At 42.3% G+C, this 19,597-nt stretch overlaps 1 protein-coding gene across 3 annotated transcripts in view; it reads left to right on the top strand.

The window, feature by feature from the left end:
- CEP350 (centrosomal protein 350) overlaps window positions 1-19,597 on the top strand; it is a 166,940-nt gene that overhangs the window by 103,461 nt on the left and 43,882 nt on the right. For 2 of the 3 annotated variants that reach the window (XM_075067898.1, XM_032796177.2), the window contains exon 27: window positions 946-1,103. In XM_075067898.1, the coding sequence (XP_074923999.1) occupies window positions 946-1,103 (158 nt within the window). Of the gene's footprint in view, window positions 1-945; window positions 1,104-5,936; window positions 6,060-19,597 lie in introns of all 3 variants that reach the window. The other variant, XM_032796172.2, reaches the window with a different exon arrangement.

Raw genomic sequence — 19,597 nt, 5'->3', positions numbered from 1 at the left:
CAGCAGGATTCGTGGACTTTCCAGACCATGCAAAGAGTGCATTCACTGTGAGTAAAAGAAAGCAAAAGGAAGGCATAGTCATCTGGGAAAGAAAGAAACCCATGTAGTTAACTTGTTAAATAAGTCCTTGTTAGAGACGGAGGAAGGTAAAATGTAGAATCGAGATTCTATAGAATATATCCTACCCACAAAGGGAGAAAGAGAACAAGACTGAGAAAAAGACATGAGAGAGGGGTGGAAGCGCAATACTTTGAAATGTGTAGGTAGTATGGTTTGAGGTCTTGACCTTTAATCTTGCATGTTTCTTTCTCCAGGTAGAAAAATAGGAGAGATCACCTTACCGACGCTAAACTCTTTACAAAATCTAAGATGAGGCTTTATTCTAGTAATATGGAAAGGATTACTCAGTATTTAAGAAACTATCAGTGGAGACCTTAAGTTACAGAACAGCAGAGTACTGAAGGGATTTATGCTGAATTTTAAAAATTGTTAGTGTATGAAATAAGCTACTAAGCGTCCACAATAGGAACTAGTGCCTCAATTTTCTAAAGTATTGTCAGATTGGTGTTGGGTGGAAGATAAATATGGGATAAATTAATAAAATAAAAAAGAAACTTGAAAAGGTTAAATAAAAAGAATTACCTGTCTTCTTTTTGGCTCTATAGTTTTCTCAGTAGAGGTTTCTTATGGATTTATTTTCTTGATTGCTTAAAGTTGCATTGTGTTTGAGTTTTAGTAACCTCAGGATAAACTCTAGATAGACTGCTTGGATCCAAGGATTAACCTGACTAAAGCGGTGTGGTAATAACTATTGTTTACAGGGCCAAATTTTGTGTTTTAAGCTGGAGAAAGGAGGAAAGCAGATCAATATTCAAAAAGTTATTTTTTCACTCTTCACTCCAAGCCCATGATACTTTTCTTAATTTTGTTCTGCTTTTGTTGTAGGAGGTTCGCAGTGAGGATGATATAAAGCAGAGCAATGCTTCCAGCCCACTTCCAACTGATATAGAGACCCGTAGCCCATCCCCAATCTCCATCTCCAGTAGTGAGACTAGTAGCATCATGCAGAAGCTCAAGAAAATGCGTAGCCGAATGGATGAAAAGTAATTATTTTTATAAAAAGTTTTGTTTATTTTAATAAAACTAGTAGCAGAAAATAAGTAAATGCTTTACTTTATTAGCAATAGATGACACTGCCAAGGCTGCTCTCTTTTACTACAGCAGCACTTAAGTTTAAATGACCATGCCATTAATTTATATGAGGAGTTGAAATGGAGTTGAGTTCACTAGAGTACAATTTGGGAAAGTGTCCCCTGCAGTTCAGTTCAGATAGATCTTTAAGACTGCTAAGATACAATGCCTGTGTCCTCTGGGCATCTCACTTTATCCCTTTCACTTTTTAAAGGGGAAATTTATGTAATAATGCTCTGTTACAGTAAATCTTTCCCCTGCATTCTACAGAAATCTCCTGGCACACTAGTTGACTTCAGATTCTGATTTGCAGATCACTGACTAGCTGATCATATGGGCCTGGCTCTCCTTGTTTTTAACTGCTAAATTGCATTAAAAGTCATCTAAAGATAAATTACTTTTCACTTAAGCAATTGCTGTAGGTGGCATGAGGTGGTGTTTGACCATGAATGGGAAGGGGAGATGGTCTGAATGATCATAAAGGAAACAGCAGGCATTCTATGAGATAATCTGCTGTTAATGCGTGGTCCATACACTGAGAAAAATTGAGAACATGTGAGCCACAGGCACTTATTGGAAAGCAGAATACAGTCTAAAAGGTGGGGGTATTTAAATTCAGTTTATTTTATTTTATAAATGGCTTTTACAGAATGCTTGCTTAAAGGAGATACAACCTAATTGGAGGGCACTAGATGCGGTAAAATGAATAAAAAGATTCTATCGGATCCAGATCTTCCTTCAGGGAATTTTGGATGGTATAAATTTCACAGTGAAATAACCCTTATTCCCTAAAGATCAGTATTAGCTATGGCTCTACATTCCTGGTGTACAAGGTAATGAAAGAGAAAATTAATTGCTTCATGGTTAGTAAAATTTTTCCTTGAGGCATGCCCTTTGTGTAATGCCTGTATAGTTTATATGTCAAAGGATATAAATACTTGTTGCAGAACCACTAGTTCCTTTTCTTATTTCATTGGTTAAGTATCACATTTTCAAGTCAGAAATGTTTAGGCCATCAAAGACTGCGACTTGAAGGGCACGTAAAAGATAATTTCGTCAGAGCTTGTAGACAAACTCAAGCTGATCTGAACAGATGAGATATTTGTAAAATACAAGTATGGAATTCTTCACTGAAAATCTGCAGAAGCAATTCAATATGGGAGTTTCTTGTTCTGCTTTAAAAGCCCCACATACATCTAAAATAAGTTAACTATTATGATTCCATGTGTCCACTAATCTTGGATATTAAGCTACTACCTTGAAGTTACCATTATAAAAAATGTGGCTCTAACTGCCTTCAACTCTTCTTTTTTGACCTTTAACTATGGGTCACCACTATTAATAGACTTAAAATAATTGCTGTAAATAGCTTTAAACTTGTTACTAGTTACGGTAATTATAATTTAGTCCATATTATGCAGATTTTCTGCTATTTTTTCTCTTTGTCTCTAGTATCCCAGAATGATGGGTCCAGAGAAAAGGTCATGAATCAGATGTTCCACATCTTGTAATGACAACATATCTATGACTCATTAGCATATTGGATACTTGAAAATGCCTGCGGAAGGGCATAAATCCTCCCAATTTTAGATTCTCACTAATTATGGTAATGAAAGCTCAGATAGCGGTGGGGCCTATATAATAGGAAAAAACATGACAGAAGGTCAATCTGATTTCACAGTCTTTACCCACTTTGGGTCAAAAACAGGGGTGAGCAAACTATGGCCCAGGGGCTGCATCCGGCCCTTCAGATGTTTTAATCTGGCCCTCGAGCTCCAGCCAGGGAGCAGGGTCAGGGATTGCCCTACTCTGCATGGCTTTGAGAAGCAGTGGCATGTCTCCCCTCTGGCTCCTACACGCAGGGCAGCCCAAGGGGCTCTGCACTCTGACCCTGCCCCAAGCGCCCCCCCCCCCCCCCGCAGCTCCCATTGGCCAGGGGGGAGCGCATACTGCTGCTTCTCGGAGCTGCTTGAGGTAAGCGCTGCCCAGAGCCTGCACTTCTGACCCTCTCCTGCACCCTAACCCCCTGTCCCAGCGCTCATCCCCCTCCCACTCTCTGAACCCCTCTGTCCCAGCCTGGAGCACCCTCATGCACCCCCAACCCCTCATCTCCAGCCCCACCCCAGAGCCCTCACTCCCAGATGGAGCCCTCCCCCACCCCACCAGGCGCCCCCTCTCGCACTCTAAAGTCTTCATTTCTGGCCCCACTCCAGAGCCCACACCCTCAGCTGGAGCCTTCACCCCCTCCCGCATCCCAGCCCCATATTGTGAGCTTTCATGGCCTACCATACAATTTCCATACCCAGATGTGAGCCTCAGGCCAAAAAGTTTGCCCACTCCTGGTCTAAAAGTAAGTCTTCTGACCCAGACTCCACTAATTAATTTTGAGTGCCCTGAGCCTTCAGTTCTCTTCTTTAAATAAGAAATAGCATTCAGGACAACTGAGACACCAACTATGAAGTCTTAAGGATCTGTGCCTCCCACGTTAGTCTTTCTGAACCAAGACCATCTTTATACAAGAAGGGTTGAGATTGAACTATGCCCTAACACAGACAAATCCTTTTAGAATGGGGGGGCCCACCCTTTTTATGGGCAATAATGGATTCCAGAGTTCTCCAAAAAGAAAGGGTTTTTCTCCTGAATCTTTCTCCTCAGAACAAAAGAAGGTCTTTGAGTCTTCAAGGTTAAGAATCTGTCAGATTGATCAGAAGAATGAAATTTCCAGTGGCGACAGATGCCATAATTCAGAATTGGTTCACGGTTCTTGAATTTTGAAATTGTATTTACATAGCTTGATAACACAGTAGCTCGATAGGAAGTATCATAGGTGACTGATACACTTTTTAATTGAAGTATTTTTATGCCAACATATTTTTTGGTAATATTTAATTTCTATCTTGTGTTGTAATAGACACCTCTCTTCTTTCTCCGGGAGTGTAGATCATTAAATAATGCTTATCTTTACAGAAAAACAGAGTTCGTTACTGACAGATAACTACCCCTATTGCAGTCTTATAAAATTGTTAAAAAATCTTCAGCCTTAGCACACAGTATGTTCCACCTTTAAGATGATAGGAAAAGACCTAATGATATTTTAGGTGCCAATCAAAACAATTGTCCTAGTTCAGTAGAATTTTCAAGACTGGCTAGCAGAATAGTTGCCCTCCTTTTATCGCTGCTCTGAGTAGTAAGAATGGAAACTGTGCCTTTGTGTGGTTTAATGTATCGTTCCAATGTTATCTCATTGCTTCTTATGCTGTGGATTTTGAATGTGTTTGGTAGAAGTTTAGGGTAGAGTAGCACTTTCTTTAAACTTAAATTTAACTTTTATTTTTGCCAAATAATGCAAAATGGATAATTTTTTTACATAATATTTTGCTACATTGCTTTGAAACTGTATGTTTGTTCATAAAAACCAGCATTGCAGACTGCAGTGTTCTCCCGAAGATGTAGCAAAGAATACTGTTAAATCAAAGCAGTACAGCAAGACAGTATTGGCAGAATTTTTGCAGGTGGGGAAGGGAAAGCCATCCTTTGAAAGAGAACTAATATTGAATTAGTCTAATTGCATAAGATGCAGGAAAGAAACTGAATGATAAGAATTAACTAAAAACAAACTAAGGAGGAAGAGGGCTTTAAAAGCTTGCTATACTTCAGACTGGAAAAGAATGCTGGACTTGCTGTACTCTGGCAAAGGAGAGATTCTTCTCACTTCTGTGACAGCTTCAATACCTATTTTCTGCTAAGAAGAAAAGAGAGAGAGAGTTCTGTCTTAATCCTTGTGGTATGCATGTGAACAGGAGCATGCTCTGTCAAAGAGAATTAACACTTTTTTTTCCTCCTTGTGTCCTTTGCATATGCAGCTTCAACAACAATCATCCATGCACCATAGGGAATAAAGGAACTAACCTAATCTTTTGCTTTATCTTAACGTGTTTCTTACCTTCCACTATAATAGCGAGGTATCTGTAGCATGGCTTTTTCCTCTGAATAACTTGTCGGGGCAACACTATATTTTAAGTATTATCATCCAGCTAGCTTCAGGAATTTTGTAATATGGATACAATTTTATTGCACTTTAGTACTTTTAAGTGAAACAGGCAGTGTGTAAACCTCAAAAATGTAATACCAAGTTAGTGCTTTGCTGAGAATGAAAAATGGCAACATTTGCATTCGAGCTAGAAACAGATGTACCAGTGAACATTTCAGGCTATTTTTCTGAATCACTTCACTATTTTTGAACCAGATGGTGCTACTAATTAGGTCAGCGGCATTTACGTTTGGAAAAATTGATTCATGTTTGAACCTACAGGTGAAAATGTGTTTAGGAGTTTCAGACGAGTACCGTTGTCTGCATCATAAAACAAGCAAGTCCTCTACTGAGGACTGGATAGCAGGAGATGCTAAAGACTCAGGATTGAGGTGTGTGCACAGAACTGCAAATGGAAGCTTATACACAAGCAACAAAATTATTAACAAAATCTAGAAGGGAAATTAATCTAGATAACAATATGAAAAGAAGCTTGCATTTAATTGGCAGAATCAACTGTTATATTTTATGCATAGAAGTAGTTATGTTCTGTTGCCTTTGGAGTGACAACATACAATTTTTCTGTTTAAGACGAGGTGATGTAATCTATGCAATGTTAACACGTTTTTAAAATTCTTTGTTAGCTGCTCTCCTTTTCTCGTTCTTTCTGTCTTTTTGATATCTTGGTTTTAAACTCTTCCTCCTTATTTTGTAGACACTGCTCTCCTGTTCACTACTTCTTCTCTGTCTTTACGTCTCACCACTGGGCCTCTCTCAGTGTCTGTTTTCCCAACCTCCATCCCAAATTCCAGCTGTATATCTACAACCAGTTGGTCAGGTAACTGCACCTTTTTCAGTGGTGTACTCTTTGATAGAGCATGCTCTGTTCATTCCTAAACAGCCAGGACGGGAGGCTCCTCATCAGAGTAGAATTCCAACAGACTTTCCTCACTGTTTCCAAATTAATCTGCTGTTGCTGAAAATAATTTCCTGAGCGGTAGGTAAGAACATGAAATGGACTGCGTATTATCGAGCTGCTGCAATGGAGCAGTAATTGAAAACTTTATCTAGCTCTGGGCTTCAAGTCTGTACACCTCATCTTCTATTTAGTTATTGCATCAGTGTTTGGAGAGAGCACCACATTTAATCTTTTAAATTGCACAAATAAGTTTTCCTTATTCAATGGTTTCTATTAACCTTTCAGAACTGATGGGTTAAAAAATACAGCATTAGCATAGTTAGCCTTTGAAAATAGTAATGGTGTGGTGTGAATGCCTTTCTCTTCCCTGCTTCTCACTGACAAAAAACAAAAAAACCCTCTTGCCTAGTATGTATTAGAGTTTTCATTGGATTATTTTCTATAGAGATCCCTGCTCTATAGGATGCATGTGCATGCCTGGTGTTACATTGGAACACTTTAGAATAGAGCAAATATTGAGATAGTATGCGTATTCTCTTGTGGTTCGGACCATTGAATCCCATAGGTTGTAAAAGGAACTACAGTTCCCACCCATCTCTTTCTTTCCTCTTACCATTGTAGATTGAAGGTCAAATCTCTTTTTCTCTCTGGGCTTCTTTTGGCTTGTTCAGTTAGTCATCATAAATAGTTAATGTTTGTGTAGCTGTTAATTTTTATGGCAGGTTAATTGGTTCTCCATGTTATTCTTTGGCTTGATACAGCAGGCATCTGGTTTGGTATGGTTTTGTCAGCTTCTGCTCTTTTGATTCTGTTTATTTCCGTTATCATAGTGGCTGAGTCTGAGAAGAATCTGAGTTTGAAGTAATGTACATTGTATGAAGCAAAGATTTTTTGTATTCAGACCAGTGTATCCAGTTCGTGGGTGAGTGATGCTCCCCACAGAGGTATATACTTCATGCAGATTTCTTCCACTTCCTCTTCCAAAATACTCAGAGTGAGAGTCCCACCTCTGAAGAAAGTCTGACAGATTAATCTGATTTTAGCTTAAATGTATTAATGAATAGGAGTCTGGAACATCTTCAGAGTCTAAAGATGCCTAGAAGTCCAACTCTGAGAAATCACTGGGTTCAAGAACGCCTCAAGGACAAGAGTGCCCATTAGGCTCAGGCCTGGTCTACACTATGCATTTAAACCGAATTTAGCAGCATTAAACCGATTTAACCCTGCACCCGTCCACACAACGAGGTCCTTTATATCGATATAAAGGACTCTTAAAACCGGTTTCTGTACTCCTCCCCGACGAGAGGAGTAGCGCTGAAATCGGTATTGCAATGTCAGATTAGGGTTAGTGTGGCCGCAAATCGACGGTATTGGCCTCCGGGCGGTATCCCACAGTGCATCATTGTGATCGCTCTGGAAAGCCATCTGAACTCGGATGCACTGGCCAGGTAGACAGGAAAAGACCCGCGAACTTTTGAATTTTATTTCCTGTTTGGCCAGCGTGGAGAGCTCACCAGCACAGGTGACCACACAGAGCTCATCAGCTCAGGTAACAATGCAGTCTCCTGAGAATCGAAAAAGAGCTCCAGCATGGACCGCATGGGAGGTACTGGATCTGATCGTTATATAGGGAGAGGATTCCGTGCTAACAGAACTCCATTCCAAAAGACGAAATGAAAAAACCTTTGAAAAAATTTCCAAGGCAGTGATGCAGAGAGGCCACACCAGGGACTCAATACAATGTTGTGTGAAAGTTAAGGAGCTCAGACAAGTCTACCAGAAAACCAAAGAAGCAAACGGAAGGTCCAGGGCAGAGCCGAAAACATGCTACTTCTACGCTGAGCTGCGTGCAATTCTAGGGGTGTCCGCCACCAGTTCCCCACCCTTGTCTGTGGATTCCGAGGTGGGGGTGGTAATCTCAGCCATGGCTGAGGATTCTGTGGACGGGGATGGGACTGTACAATACTAAAGTTGAGGCTGACTGGAACAATAGAGCTGCAAGCGTAACGCAAAGATAAGTTGGATTAGATCCCAGAGACAACAAGAGCACTTGAGACACATGGATAAGTTGCAGAGGCATTTCAGGTTGTATTTCAATACACATGTAGATATAACAAATGAAGGGGTACAGGATCAAGATTGTCAGCAAGATTAAGGCCATGGAGGCCAAAGCTTTAGAGTTGCAGAGAGATGAGTGGCGTCCCCTGATAAAGCTCATCTTGTGTAAGAGAAGCAATTCTATAGAAGTTATTTAGGCTAGAAAGTTGAAACAAAGCAACACATTTACTTGGTCCAATGCAAGATAGTTTTGAGGGTGAACAAAATCATTAAGATATACTGTTGAATATCGCATAAAAGTGGTAGCTAAGGTTAAGATAAGATGACAGGTAGAAGATAATTAACGGCGGAGGACGAACACAATTTCTGTGTTCCAGAGAGGACACAATCACCACCCACACATTGGAGAATAAATATATGAGCTTACAAAGGCTAATTAGTTTCTTGATATGCTTACTGGTTTTGCCCCAGTCATATTGCATTGGGTCACTCTTTTTGGAGCAGGAATGGTTTTTTTAACTTTGGGTTCAGCCTTGGTCCCCAGTTCCTTCTGGCTGTGTTTTTGTTTTGGGTCTTCTCCTTTGTCCCAAGCAGCTAAGGGTTGTTTCTCCATTCGACGTAATCTTGCTTCCTCTGCATCTAGACGGCGCTTTCCCACTTCCAAGCAGTTCTTTCGCATGTTGTCGCGCGTGCATCATGTTTCTGTCTCGCTTAGTTCAGAGCTGATACGACATATCGAAGCTGGGAAAACGGTGGTACCACAGGGCCAAAGACCAATGCAAGACATCTTATCATCACAACATATAGATTTGTATTAAATAGAAGTTCATTTTCTAAGTCAATATCAATGTTGTGACGGTCATAGATCTCCCAAAGACTATTTAATAAAAGGAGGGCAAGTGACTTATTGTTATACTTACTCTCAGGATTATTGCTGTTATTTGACAAATTTAATTAGAACGACAGAAAAAAAATCAGAAAGCGTAACATACTCCAATTTCAATTCTTTTCCTCATTTTCTTTTATAAAGAAGTTGGGCAAGTCTTTAATCGTAGAAAACTATGATTTGGCAATTTTAATGTACAGAGGGCCACCATTGATTTTTTAATGCTGTCCTTTAAAGAGGTTTCAGCTTGACCTAGTACCCAGGCTCACTAAGCAGAAAGCCAACAAGGACTAATTAAGTGTTTCTGGTCCTTTGGATAATCTGAGTGCCCAGTTTTTATAATACAGTATGATTAGCTCCCTTCCAGATTAGTATCTGGCTTATCACCTACATATTATTTGAGGATTTTTCAATTACTGTAGTTATAATAGAAGGTTACTTCACCAGTAACAATTTGACAGTGTCTGTAGCGGTCCCATTCTTGGGATGGAAAAGGGCTTGCTGGCATTAAGTCAGAATCTTCTAGGAAACAGTGACCATTGGGATGGAGCACTCTTTTTTCAAGGACCCTTCAACTGTCCTCCTGGTATTAGAAGATTTACTGCAAACCTAATGGTCTCATGTTTCTTTCCAATACACCAGCCAACCATAGAATAGAGCTATGGTTCATGCTTACCAATCACTTAAACTATACGTACTGACTAAGTTAACCCATTCTTTATCATATATTGTCTTGTCTGGATCCTGCTCTTGGAAATTGGTGTCTTGGCTATGCTTTTCTGTCTTCATTTAACTTTACATGGAAGCTCCAAAATAAAACTTAGGATTTTCTGAAATAATTATATGAAGATAATTTTCAGAAGCCATCAGACATCCAGGGTGTTGCCACAGGCTATTTTCTGCATGAGAATGGAGGTTTAGAGGGAAGGTAGACTTTATCTTTGGGCTCTTGTGGGAACACTTGACCACCTTTGAGGGGCATGGTATTTCTCCTTCGGTTTCAGCATTATTCTGTCCTTGGGGGAATATTTTAATTCACAAGTCAGTACTCTGAATCTCTCATTACTGCATGGAGATTGATTTGGTATCATAACACTAAGACTAAATCAGTTTAGGAAATTAGTTTATTGTTCATAGGGACGTGAATTGAGGGATTTTAAGATACTAATCCTGGACTCCATGTTGGACATATTAATCCCTTTGAGGTCTGAGCTTTCTCGTACTTTGAAAAATATGAATATTATACTGCTGCTGGCTATAAGTGATCCCTCTACCTTGGCGCAATTACTGAATTTAGGGCTATGTTATCACTTAAGTTCCTTTAGTACAAACCCCTGGATAAGGCATCTTGAGTGGAACTGTAATTGACATCCTTGGATCACTCTGGAGTCCACATTGTTTCTCATCAAGAATGTTTAACTTTTTAGTCCCTGTTTTCAATTACGCATGTCTAGCCACTTCCGTTGTCAAGTTAGTGTCCTTGACCAGAAACTTTTTATGGAGACCAATTTGGTTGACAATTGGACCTCATTACGGTAAAACCTACCTCTGTCTTGCTTCATTCCAGCCGGCTTGATGTGTTCGATGATTCCCAGTTCTTTGTGCTGACCTGGATTCCCAGAAGTACAAGATCAATTTGTCATAACAGATCAAAGGTAGTTAAGTAAATTGTATGAGCAGTTGAAACCGGAGTCTCATCTTCCAATGGCATGCTAGAACCTTCCATACAGCATCCATTTTCCTGGATACAATTGATTTAGCTAACTATGGATCCTACAAATGACTATACACAGAAACCTATGCATATCACCACACTATACTCACGATACAAGCACCCATTCCAGACACACCCAAATAATTGTTATTACTGCTAGGCACTCAGATATCAACATATTTCTCCAATGAGAAAGTCCGGATGCACACCTAAAACACATTTAAAGTGGTTTACTAACAGGATCACTTCACCAGAGAGTAGATTCACATCATGGAACAGGGCACCCAATACACGGAGAGACCTGTTTAATAAGAAAAGAAAAAACCCTGGCGCGCACCCTAGTTGTTACTTACCACCCCACACTGAACCCCTTATGCGTGTAACTGTTTTATGATACTCCCATTTGAAGGGACTGCATCCTGAAAGGAAAATCCTTTCCTGAAACCCTTCTTCTGTGCTTCACATCCACAACCTTGCCAGCTCATCGTCAGAAAGATGCCCCCAAAGACCAGTACACACACTCAAAGAGGCACCACCCTGCCAGAACAAGATGCAACCTCCAGACATCCTCCACTGTTATTGATGATTAATCTTCCTCACCAACGTATTCAGATTCATGGGTCTACATATTTTTCACATGTGGTGTACTTAATCCAGTGCATCAAATGCCTCATTAACAACTAAGTAGGTGAAACAGACAAAATCCACTGCACCCTTGAATAAGCTCGATAGGAAAATTAAGAGACGACAAAATATCATTTATCCCATGAGGGAATATTTTTTCCACAGGATCACTCCAAGGTTGGTTTTCAGTACTTGCCTCAAGGGAAACTGACAATTTACTCCAAAGGGCTATCCTGGAAACCTTACATTCCATAACTCTGGCTAGCTACAAACATGGCACTTAACAGCGACACTGGTTTTATGGCTCATTTACAACATATTTATTAATTTACTTACACTGTCTGCTATCCTTACTGCCATTTCACCCTTTTTGATAATATCTAACCCCAATAACCCACTTAATTTCAAGCGATTGACCGTCACACACTTATCGCTCTGCTTAATCTGTATTTAGCTAAGACTTCTGCTTCCATCTCAACCTTTGAGGCGAGGCTTGTTTAGTAAGAGCCGATATATCTTCCACGAACAGAAGTATTGGTGAAATAAAAGATATTATATCACTTATGTTCTCTCTCATATTCTTGACTAATACGCTTTACAAGACCACTGTAAACAATGGGTTGCAAAGATTGATGATCTCTTGGCTCTCTGTTTTTTCTGAAATCATTTTTATATAGAGGGCACACGAGGGAAGGTGTATAAAAACAACCCTTTAGGCACTGCTATGGACAGGCATCTGCTGGCATCGCCTTTGAATAAGTCAAGTATCTAAGCGGGTAGCTGTGTTAGGTGTGGGTATCCACAAAAACAACAAGGGAGTCCGTTTTGGCACCTTAAAAAACTAACATTATTTTGTGCATACTTTCGTGGGTAAAAAACACATTTTCTTCAGATGCATGGAGTGAAAATAAGATGGCAGGCTTATATAATGAGACATTGAAGAGAGGGAGTTACCTCTCAACTAGAGACATGTGTTGACAGGGACTTCGATCAAGGTGGATGTGTCCGCTCCAATAACAGCTGGGAGGTGTCAATTCCAGGAGAGGCAAGCTGCTTTTGTATGAGCCAGCCACTCCAGTCCCTATTCTAAGTCAATTAATTGGTGATTAAATTTGCAATGAATTTTTAGTTCTGCTGTTTCTCTTTGACGTCTGTTTCTGAAATTTTTTTGTACAATATAGCTACGTTATAACTGTTTATAGTGTTCGGAGGACTGAAGAGTTCTCCTACTGGCTTTTGTATGTTACCATTCCTGATGTCTGATTTTGTGTCCTTATTCTTTTATGTAGGGACTGGGGTCCAGTTGGCCAATGTAATCAAAGGGACTGAACAAGGGGTGTTGAGTCATAATGAATCAGGGTCGGATTATGGAACAGGGGCCTGCCAGGCACTCTCCAACACTCACATTCTTCAGACCATATCTCTGATCCCACTGAGGAGTACAAAGAAATATACCTCTGCTCAAGAACCTCCTGCTTACAGGCATGGGAGCAAATCTCACAGACCACTCCCACGGGAGGGATCCTTATCTGCTCAAGATCGTTAAACTGGACCCTGGAGCCATCATTTTCAGGCATCAGCACTCTTACAGCAGGGTCGAGGAGATGGTGGCAAAAGCAAATAATCCTCGAAGGCTGATTATCCTGCTGTAGAGTGTATGCTACAAGTACCTCCTTTTGTCAGTCCCTTTGATTTCACTGCCAAACTGGGACAGTCTCTATGTAAAGATAAATGACACAAATCAGACATCAGAATGACACAATCCAGTAGGAGAACACTTCAATTCTTGGACAAGAAGTAAGCCTATCTCGAACAAAAAAATTCAGAAAGGACTTCAAGAACCGCAGGAACAAATTTCATTTGCAAATTTTAACGCCATAATTGGTGAAGTGACGGGATGTGGCTGGCTCTTTACAAATGCAGTCCTCTCTCCTGCAATTGACACTCATTCTGTTATTGGGAGCGGACTACCTCACCTTGATCGAATTGGCCCTATTCACAGTTGGTTCTCTATGTTGAGAGGTACTCCCTACTTTATGTTCTTATTTATAATGCATGCATCTGTAATTTTTTTCACTCAAGCATTGAAGAAGTGGTTTTTACTCATGGAAGGCCTTGCCCAATAAATTGTTAGTCTTTAAGGTGCACCGGGGACTCGTTTTTTTTTGACATAAAGTGTTTTACCTTGCTGCTGCTACACATACCGAACTGATGTTGTTAAGAGGTTCAGATGAGATATTATTCATTTTGGCACACAGCAGGATTTCAGAGACAATTTTCCTGGTAAAAGGTCTTCAGATTTAAGCCATCACTTAAATGATCAGCCTAATTGGACAGCCACCAGCTTGCGTTAGTAGATTGCAAAAAGTTCCTCTGACCCATGAAGGCAGGTGGAAGCTCAAACTCCTTTCTGCCTACCCTAGTCTATTTAGGTAGGCCACACGGGGTGCATTTTGCTATCTTTTCAATTAAGAAGACGTTACTTTTCTCAGCATCTTTTAGTAACTGGTTAAGAAAGATTTTTTGGTAGAAGCATAGGTGGAATAAGATGGCTTAAACTCTTTTTTGAAACCAACCTCCAACCCATCATGCTGATGGTTTCAACTCTATGATTCATGAAAAATAAAGAAGATGTTGGTTTCCTAAGCAGAAAGGAAAATTAACTGCCACATTTATTATTCTTAAGGCTCTTGGGCATGCATATTAAATTTCTGCCTCAAAACCATGCCTAGGTGGGGGATGTCCAGAGCTATATGGCACATTGTACCATTGGTTAGTTACGTTGAGCTTTGATATTTCTGGTCCATTCACTTCTAATTTTTTTTAAGTTGGTTGGGTACATGAAACAATAGCTTTGGAAGGCCACTGGCCACAGACCACTAACTCGTAATAGTTTCCTTATCTCTGCTTAATTATCAGTTTTTCTGCCTGAATGGACAGTTTCTGATGGTTGAGGTTTTTCTGAAGTGTTTTCAGATGATTCTCTTGCTATGGCACTTTGGATAAACTGGGCAGTTTAGCTTTTTTCCTGTAGGAGGGATCCATTCCAGTCAATTCCAAGATCTAGAATCTTTTCTCTCTTCCATTATATAAATCTATCTTCTCATTAAACTATTTGGAGAACTCAAAAGGAAGCTATTTCCTACTTGCTAGAACATCTTTGTGGAATGTCTGGTGCGCTCCTTTTAGGAAAAATTCACTGTGTGAGTCACTGCCCGTGATATCCAAATGAGTGTGGCTAAGAAATTTCAAGCCACTATGAGAGGCCATGCTTTTGCCTTCCTTTTGTCTTCAGGCCAACTACCCTAGGCTTCTTTTTTAAACTTATGGACAGCCGGGTCATTAATAGGAGAAGTTTCTGTCCAGCAGAAATTTTACTGTTCAATATCTCTGCTCGCTCTCTCTCTCTCTCTCTCTAAAGACAGCAAGCGGAATAACATTACTTCCAATATTTTCTGGATTCATGATGGTGTTAACCCTTCTTTGCTTTGTTTTCTTATTAATGAAGGAGTTGGGATTTTGGTTGATTATTCAGCAGGGTAAAATCTGTGGTAGAGGTGATGGTAGGTTAGAGGTCTCAGAAGGAATAATGGGATAGCTGTGTGTTTTGCTGGAGCTGAATGATAGTATACAAGGCTGGTGAGCTTGACCAGTTCCATGGATTTATCCAAAATTTAAATCTATACAACTCCTCTGCCATTCTTGCTTCAATAACTCCTGAACAACTTACTAAAGTCATCAATGGATAACATAATAAGGCATGGTTGTATGCACCAGGGACCCATCAGTTGAAGAGGAGGGAAGCAAGCAGCTACTTGGAAAATTGATTATTTCTCTATTTCTTTTCTTTTCTCTCCACTCAGGGAAAAGGATTGAGCTGTTGGGCCACAGGATCCAAGGCATTGTGGATCTTACAATTAATTTTTTTTTTTTTTTCAGGGAAGGGGAATTTTGCATAGATGCCTGATAGGTTCGGAACATGGCAGACTCTTAAACTGCATCCCTCGTGATCTTCAGAGGATCCCCAAAGCCTCCATAAATTATATTCAGGAATCCTGATATAGGACCAAGGAATGACATCTTTCCTTCAAGAGAGCGTAATAGTTGGTATCTGAGCGGTACATTGACTTATGGGATTATCCAATTTTACACATTAAATGCTCGTTTTTGTTTAAACCAGATCTGTATAAAGTCGAGTGCACCCGCGGGGCCAACCTACGCAGCATTATTCGACGGTTTGTAAGTTCCTATTGTACAGCTACTGTTCCGACTTCCTGAGCGTTGCACTGCTGGGTTACTATCCCCAGTTGCTATCAGTCTCGCTATGGTCTCTCCACTCCCTGGAATTTCTGGGTGAGATCCCTCCAGTGCCTTGATGGGGCAAAAAACTTGTCGCTGGGTGGTTCTGTGTACAGCCGTCACCCTTTCTCCGTTCGGAAAGCAGTAGCAACCATTTCGCATACTTTTTTTCCTGGGTGAAACTTGCAAACACATAGCACAGCAAGCATGGACCCTGCTTCAGCTCCAAGACCGGCATCGTGGCCGTATGTAAACACCTCGTTGCGATTATCATTGCAGGTCTTATGCTGACAGGACCTGCAAACAGAGAGCGGAGGCAGCGTTATGACGGGCGCGGCGGACGATGTGAGAACATTGGACACAGAATCTCTTCACGCCGCGCTCTCTGCGCTTTGGGAGATCTGTTGTAATTGGGGCAGGGCTTTCTAGCCATTGATCGCCGATTTTGGGACCCGTGAAACAAGCACAGAACTGGGTGGGATGCTAGTTTTGCAGGTTGGGACGATTCCGTCGAAACTTTCGCATATGTGCTAGGGACTTTTCATGGATTGTTGACTAGCTTTTCCCTGCCCTGAACGCAGACACCAGATTGAGAAGCAGGCCCTCACATGTTGAGAAGCGAGTGGCAATCAGCCCTCTGGACGTCCTGCACTACGCCCAGTCCAGCTCTCCCGGTTCAGTCTTCGGGATCAATTGGTTGGAAATATTTACTGTGGCCGGCTGCTGTGATGCAAGTAGTCCAAACAATCATTTTAAGTGGCTGCTTACGGAGGTTTTTATGGACTTCTGGGAATGTGCAGCCGCATAGTGGGATGCTTTTGGCTGCATGAGATTCCTTAACTGTGGTGGTGGAAACAGATGGAAACCCATTCCTATTCTTTGGCATGGAGCACAGGGCACCAGTACGTAAATCGCCAAGGCGGTACTTTTCATTATGCTTGCACGCACTGGTGAGTATCACAAGGGACGTTTTTCACCAACATCCACGTGGGGGTGGCCGGGAAGTTATGACGCTTGAGGGTCTCTCAGGACACTACTTCTGTTTAAAACGGGCTCCAGCAAGGGGAATTACTTCCCGGACCAGAACAATACAGTTTGGGGATGTTGAAGATACTGTTAGTATACCTGGGGGGGACCAGCTACCCCTTTGATTATGCCATGGCTCTAATGGAACGCCTACCAGGCAGCTGGCAGTAGTCAGGAGTTTGTTCAACATATAGCTGAGCAAGTGCAGTAATTGGTCGGGTGAATGTGCATTGGCGTTAAAGGCGCCGCTATTGGGCACTTACTGAACTCGCTCTGGACTCTCAGCCTAATCAATGTCCCCATTGTTATCCTGCTTGCTGTGTTGCTCCACACAATCTTATTGTTGAGATAAGGGGGAGACGTTTATGGCTAGCGGTGGGAGGCTGAGGCCAATCACCTGGCCGCTGATTATGGCAGCCAGTACCAGGGTGATTTTAGAAGAGCCACATTCATTGAAAGCCAGTGATGATCAGAGAAGCTTTTGAATCGAGTTTCATCCGGGGCCAGGGTACGGTTCTGACGTGCTGTGTTTGTTTCCCCTTGATGACTCCCACCTGATTTGAACTCATTCCCTGTATAGCATTCCCACCACTTCCCGCTTCGATTTTCGCTTGCTCTTCTAAGTAAAATTAAAGGTCACTCATTAAAATCATGTATCTCTTTATTAACTCTCTCATAAAAGGGAACGCGAGGTGGGTTGGTGGAGTGAGGATAGGGGGAAGGAAAAGGCACTAAAAAATTTCAACAAGTTAATGACAGCCTTTTTGGTGGGCTGTTCCATTGGGCATGTGTTGGCGTTGTGGGCGGGTGCACAAAGCTTCCCTCACACGTTCTTACACTTGGTGTGTGAGGAGGATATGGAAGATGTTGGGGTTGGGTTACAGCGGGGGCTGCTAGCGGGCACTTGTGATCCTGGCAACTGTTCCCTGGAAGCTCCACCAGCGTGGAGGATGGTCAGTATTGATCACTGCAGCAGGCCCAGCATTTGATCCTGCACCACTGTCTTTCCTGTCTTAACACTCTGATTCTTTCCCGGCCGCCACCTCTCATCTCGAGGCGGGTCCCTTCCTGTCCTCATGTGGTCCCTCCTGGTCCTCACGTTTACTGCATCTTTCTCCTGTTATTGATTACCAATGTGCCTTGCACTATTCAGATGCAATGACTCTTTCACTGATGTGGTCACTTCCATGATTTCGAAGAACATTTCATCTCACGTTTTTCTGCTTTTTTATTCCGCCTGCTTATCTGACGATAGCCTTCGGATGGATTAGGGAGGCTTGAAAAAATGTGCAGCTTGCCCTGGGGAGGGAAAAAGGGAAGAGAACTATTTAGAAAGATACTTTTACCAGGAACAATGCGTTATACCCTTTCCATGGTGAACAACACTTTTTCACCCTTCATTAGCACCATGGATTTCACTACACGGTCACATTTTGGATCTTAATATTTTGAGTGCCTGTGGCTTTTGGATGTTAGAGATCTCACAGACGCGGGTCCGAGGCAGCAGACATTTCAGCCTGCATGCGGGCCTAGTAAGCCATTGCCTTCGCTTTCTGCAAGGCCTTTTCATATACACAGTGCCCTCTTGCCCACAATTACCAGCATAATACCAGTTCAGTTGCTGCTTTCTTCTTCTTGTTAAACATGCAGCAGCAGCATCACCCCCATCCAATTCTCGTGGGATGATTCGGTTTTTACCCCCCCCAGGGCCGGGCACTTTTTTAGGCTATTAGACAAGTCACCTACCGGCGCAAAGCATGGGGGGGGGGGGGGCGGGCAGGTGGCCCCGGTGGAGTTGCCGAGGAGGGTCTGCTGGTCTCGCGGCTCCAGTGGAGCTTGCCGCAAGGCATTTCTGCGGACAGTGTCCGACTGGTCCTGTGGCATCGGCTGACCCTTGCCGCAGGGAATGCCTGTTGGCAGCTCACCGACGCGGATCCTCCGCGAGGAATGCCTGCGGCAGCTCCACGATAATAGCCGCGAACCGCGCGCGCGCTGAAGGGAGCAAAATGGCCAGCACCTAGTGGCTGGCCAGAAACCCTGTGCGCTAGTTCTGCTCCCACCGCGTGGCTGGTATCATGGAAGATCACTTGCACAACACCACCACCACCACCCCCCTCACCACCCCGTGTGGCTGGTAGCAGGGGAGATCCCTGCTAGCAAACGCGAAAAAGCCTCAGCGCCATCCCCCCCACTTGAGCCACCTGCAGGGAAGGATTTTTAAGCAAAGCACACACCCAGTAGATGGCCATGGGTCTGTCCCCTAATTTAAACTTTCCTGAAATTTCAATAGGTTACCATGAAATTGATTCAACTCTCCTGCGGTACACGCGAGATAAAGAACGGAGGTTGGCTTGGAATGCGGGCAATCACGGGGGACCATACGAGCTAGGCCTTTGTCATTGCTTGATACCAGATTACATTGCTATCTGGCATGCGCTGGTCAGCGGTACTACCATGGAGGATGGATAAGGCATGCCTGCCCGAAACTGTCTGCAAAGGCTTTGGTACCTCCAGGAGAGCTTAATGGGAGGATGTCCCTAGGAGGATTTCCGCTCCAATCCCCAGACATCGTTAACAGATTTTTTCCAATACCTGTACTGGCCATGTTGAATGGCATCAAGTCTGCGGGGCAGTTAAGTATCTTAAACACACTTACTTTTAACCTGTTTTATTATTTACAAAGGTACACTCAACCCGAGGTCACTTCCATGGCTTCTTGTTGGGCTAGTTGGCCTTGGAGGGCTGGGAGGGTATTCTGTCAGGGTGGAAAAAGCTTCCTGGCTGTGGGAGAGTGGAGTGGCTATGTGTGCTCTCTGCAAGCTGCCCTTCTCTTCTCCTCCTCATCTTCCG

This window comes from Chelonoidis abingdonii, chromosome 7, assembly GCF_003597395.2.
Source record: "Chelonoidis abingdonii isolate Lonesome George chromosome 7, CheloAbing_2.0, whole genome shotgun sequence".
Classification (NCBI taxonomy): Eukaryota; Metazoa; Chordata; order Testudines; family Testudinidae; genus Chelonoidis; species Chelonoidis abingdonii.
Note: the sequence above shows the minus strand (reverse complement) of the source record. Positions and strands in the feature narration are given on the sequence as shown.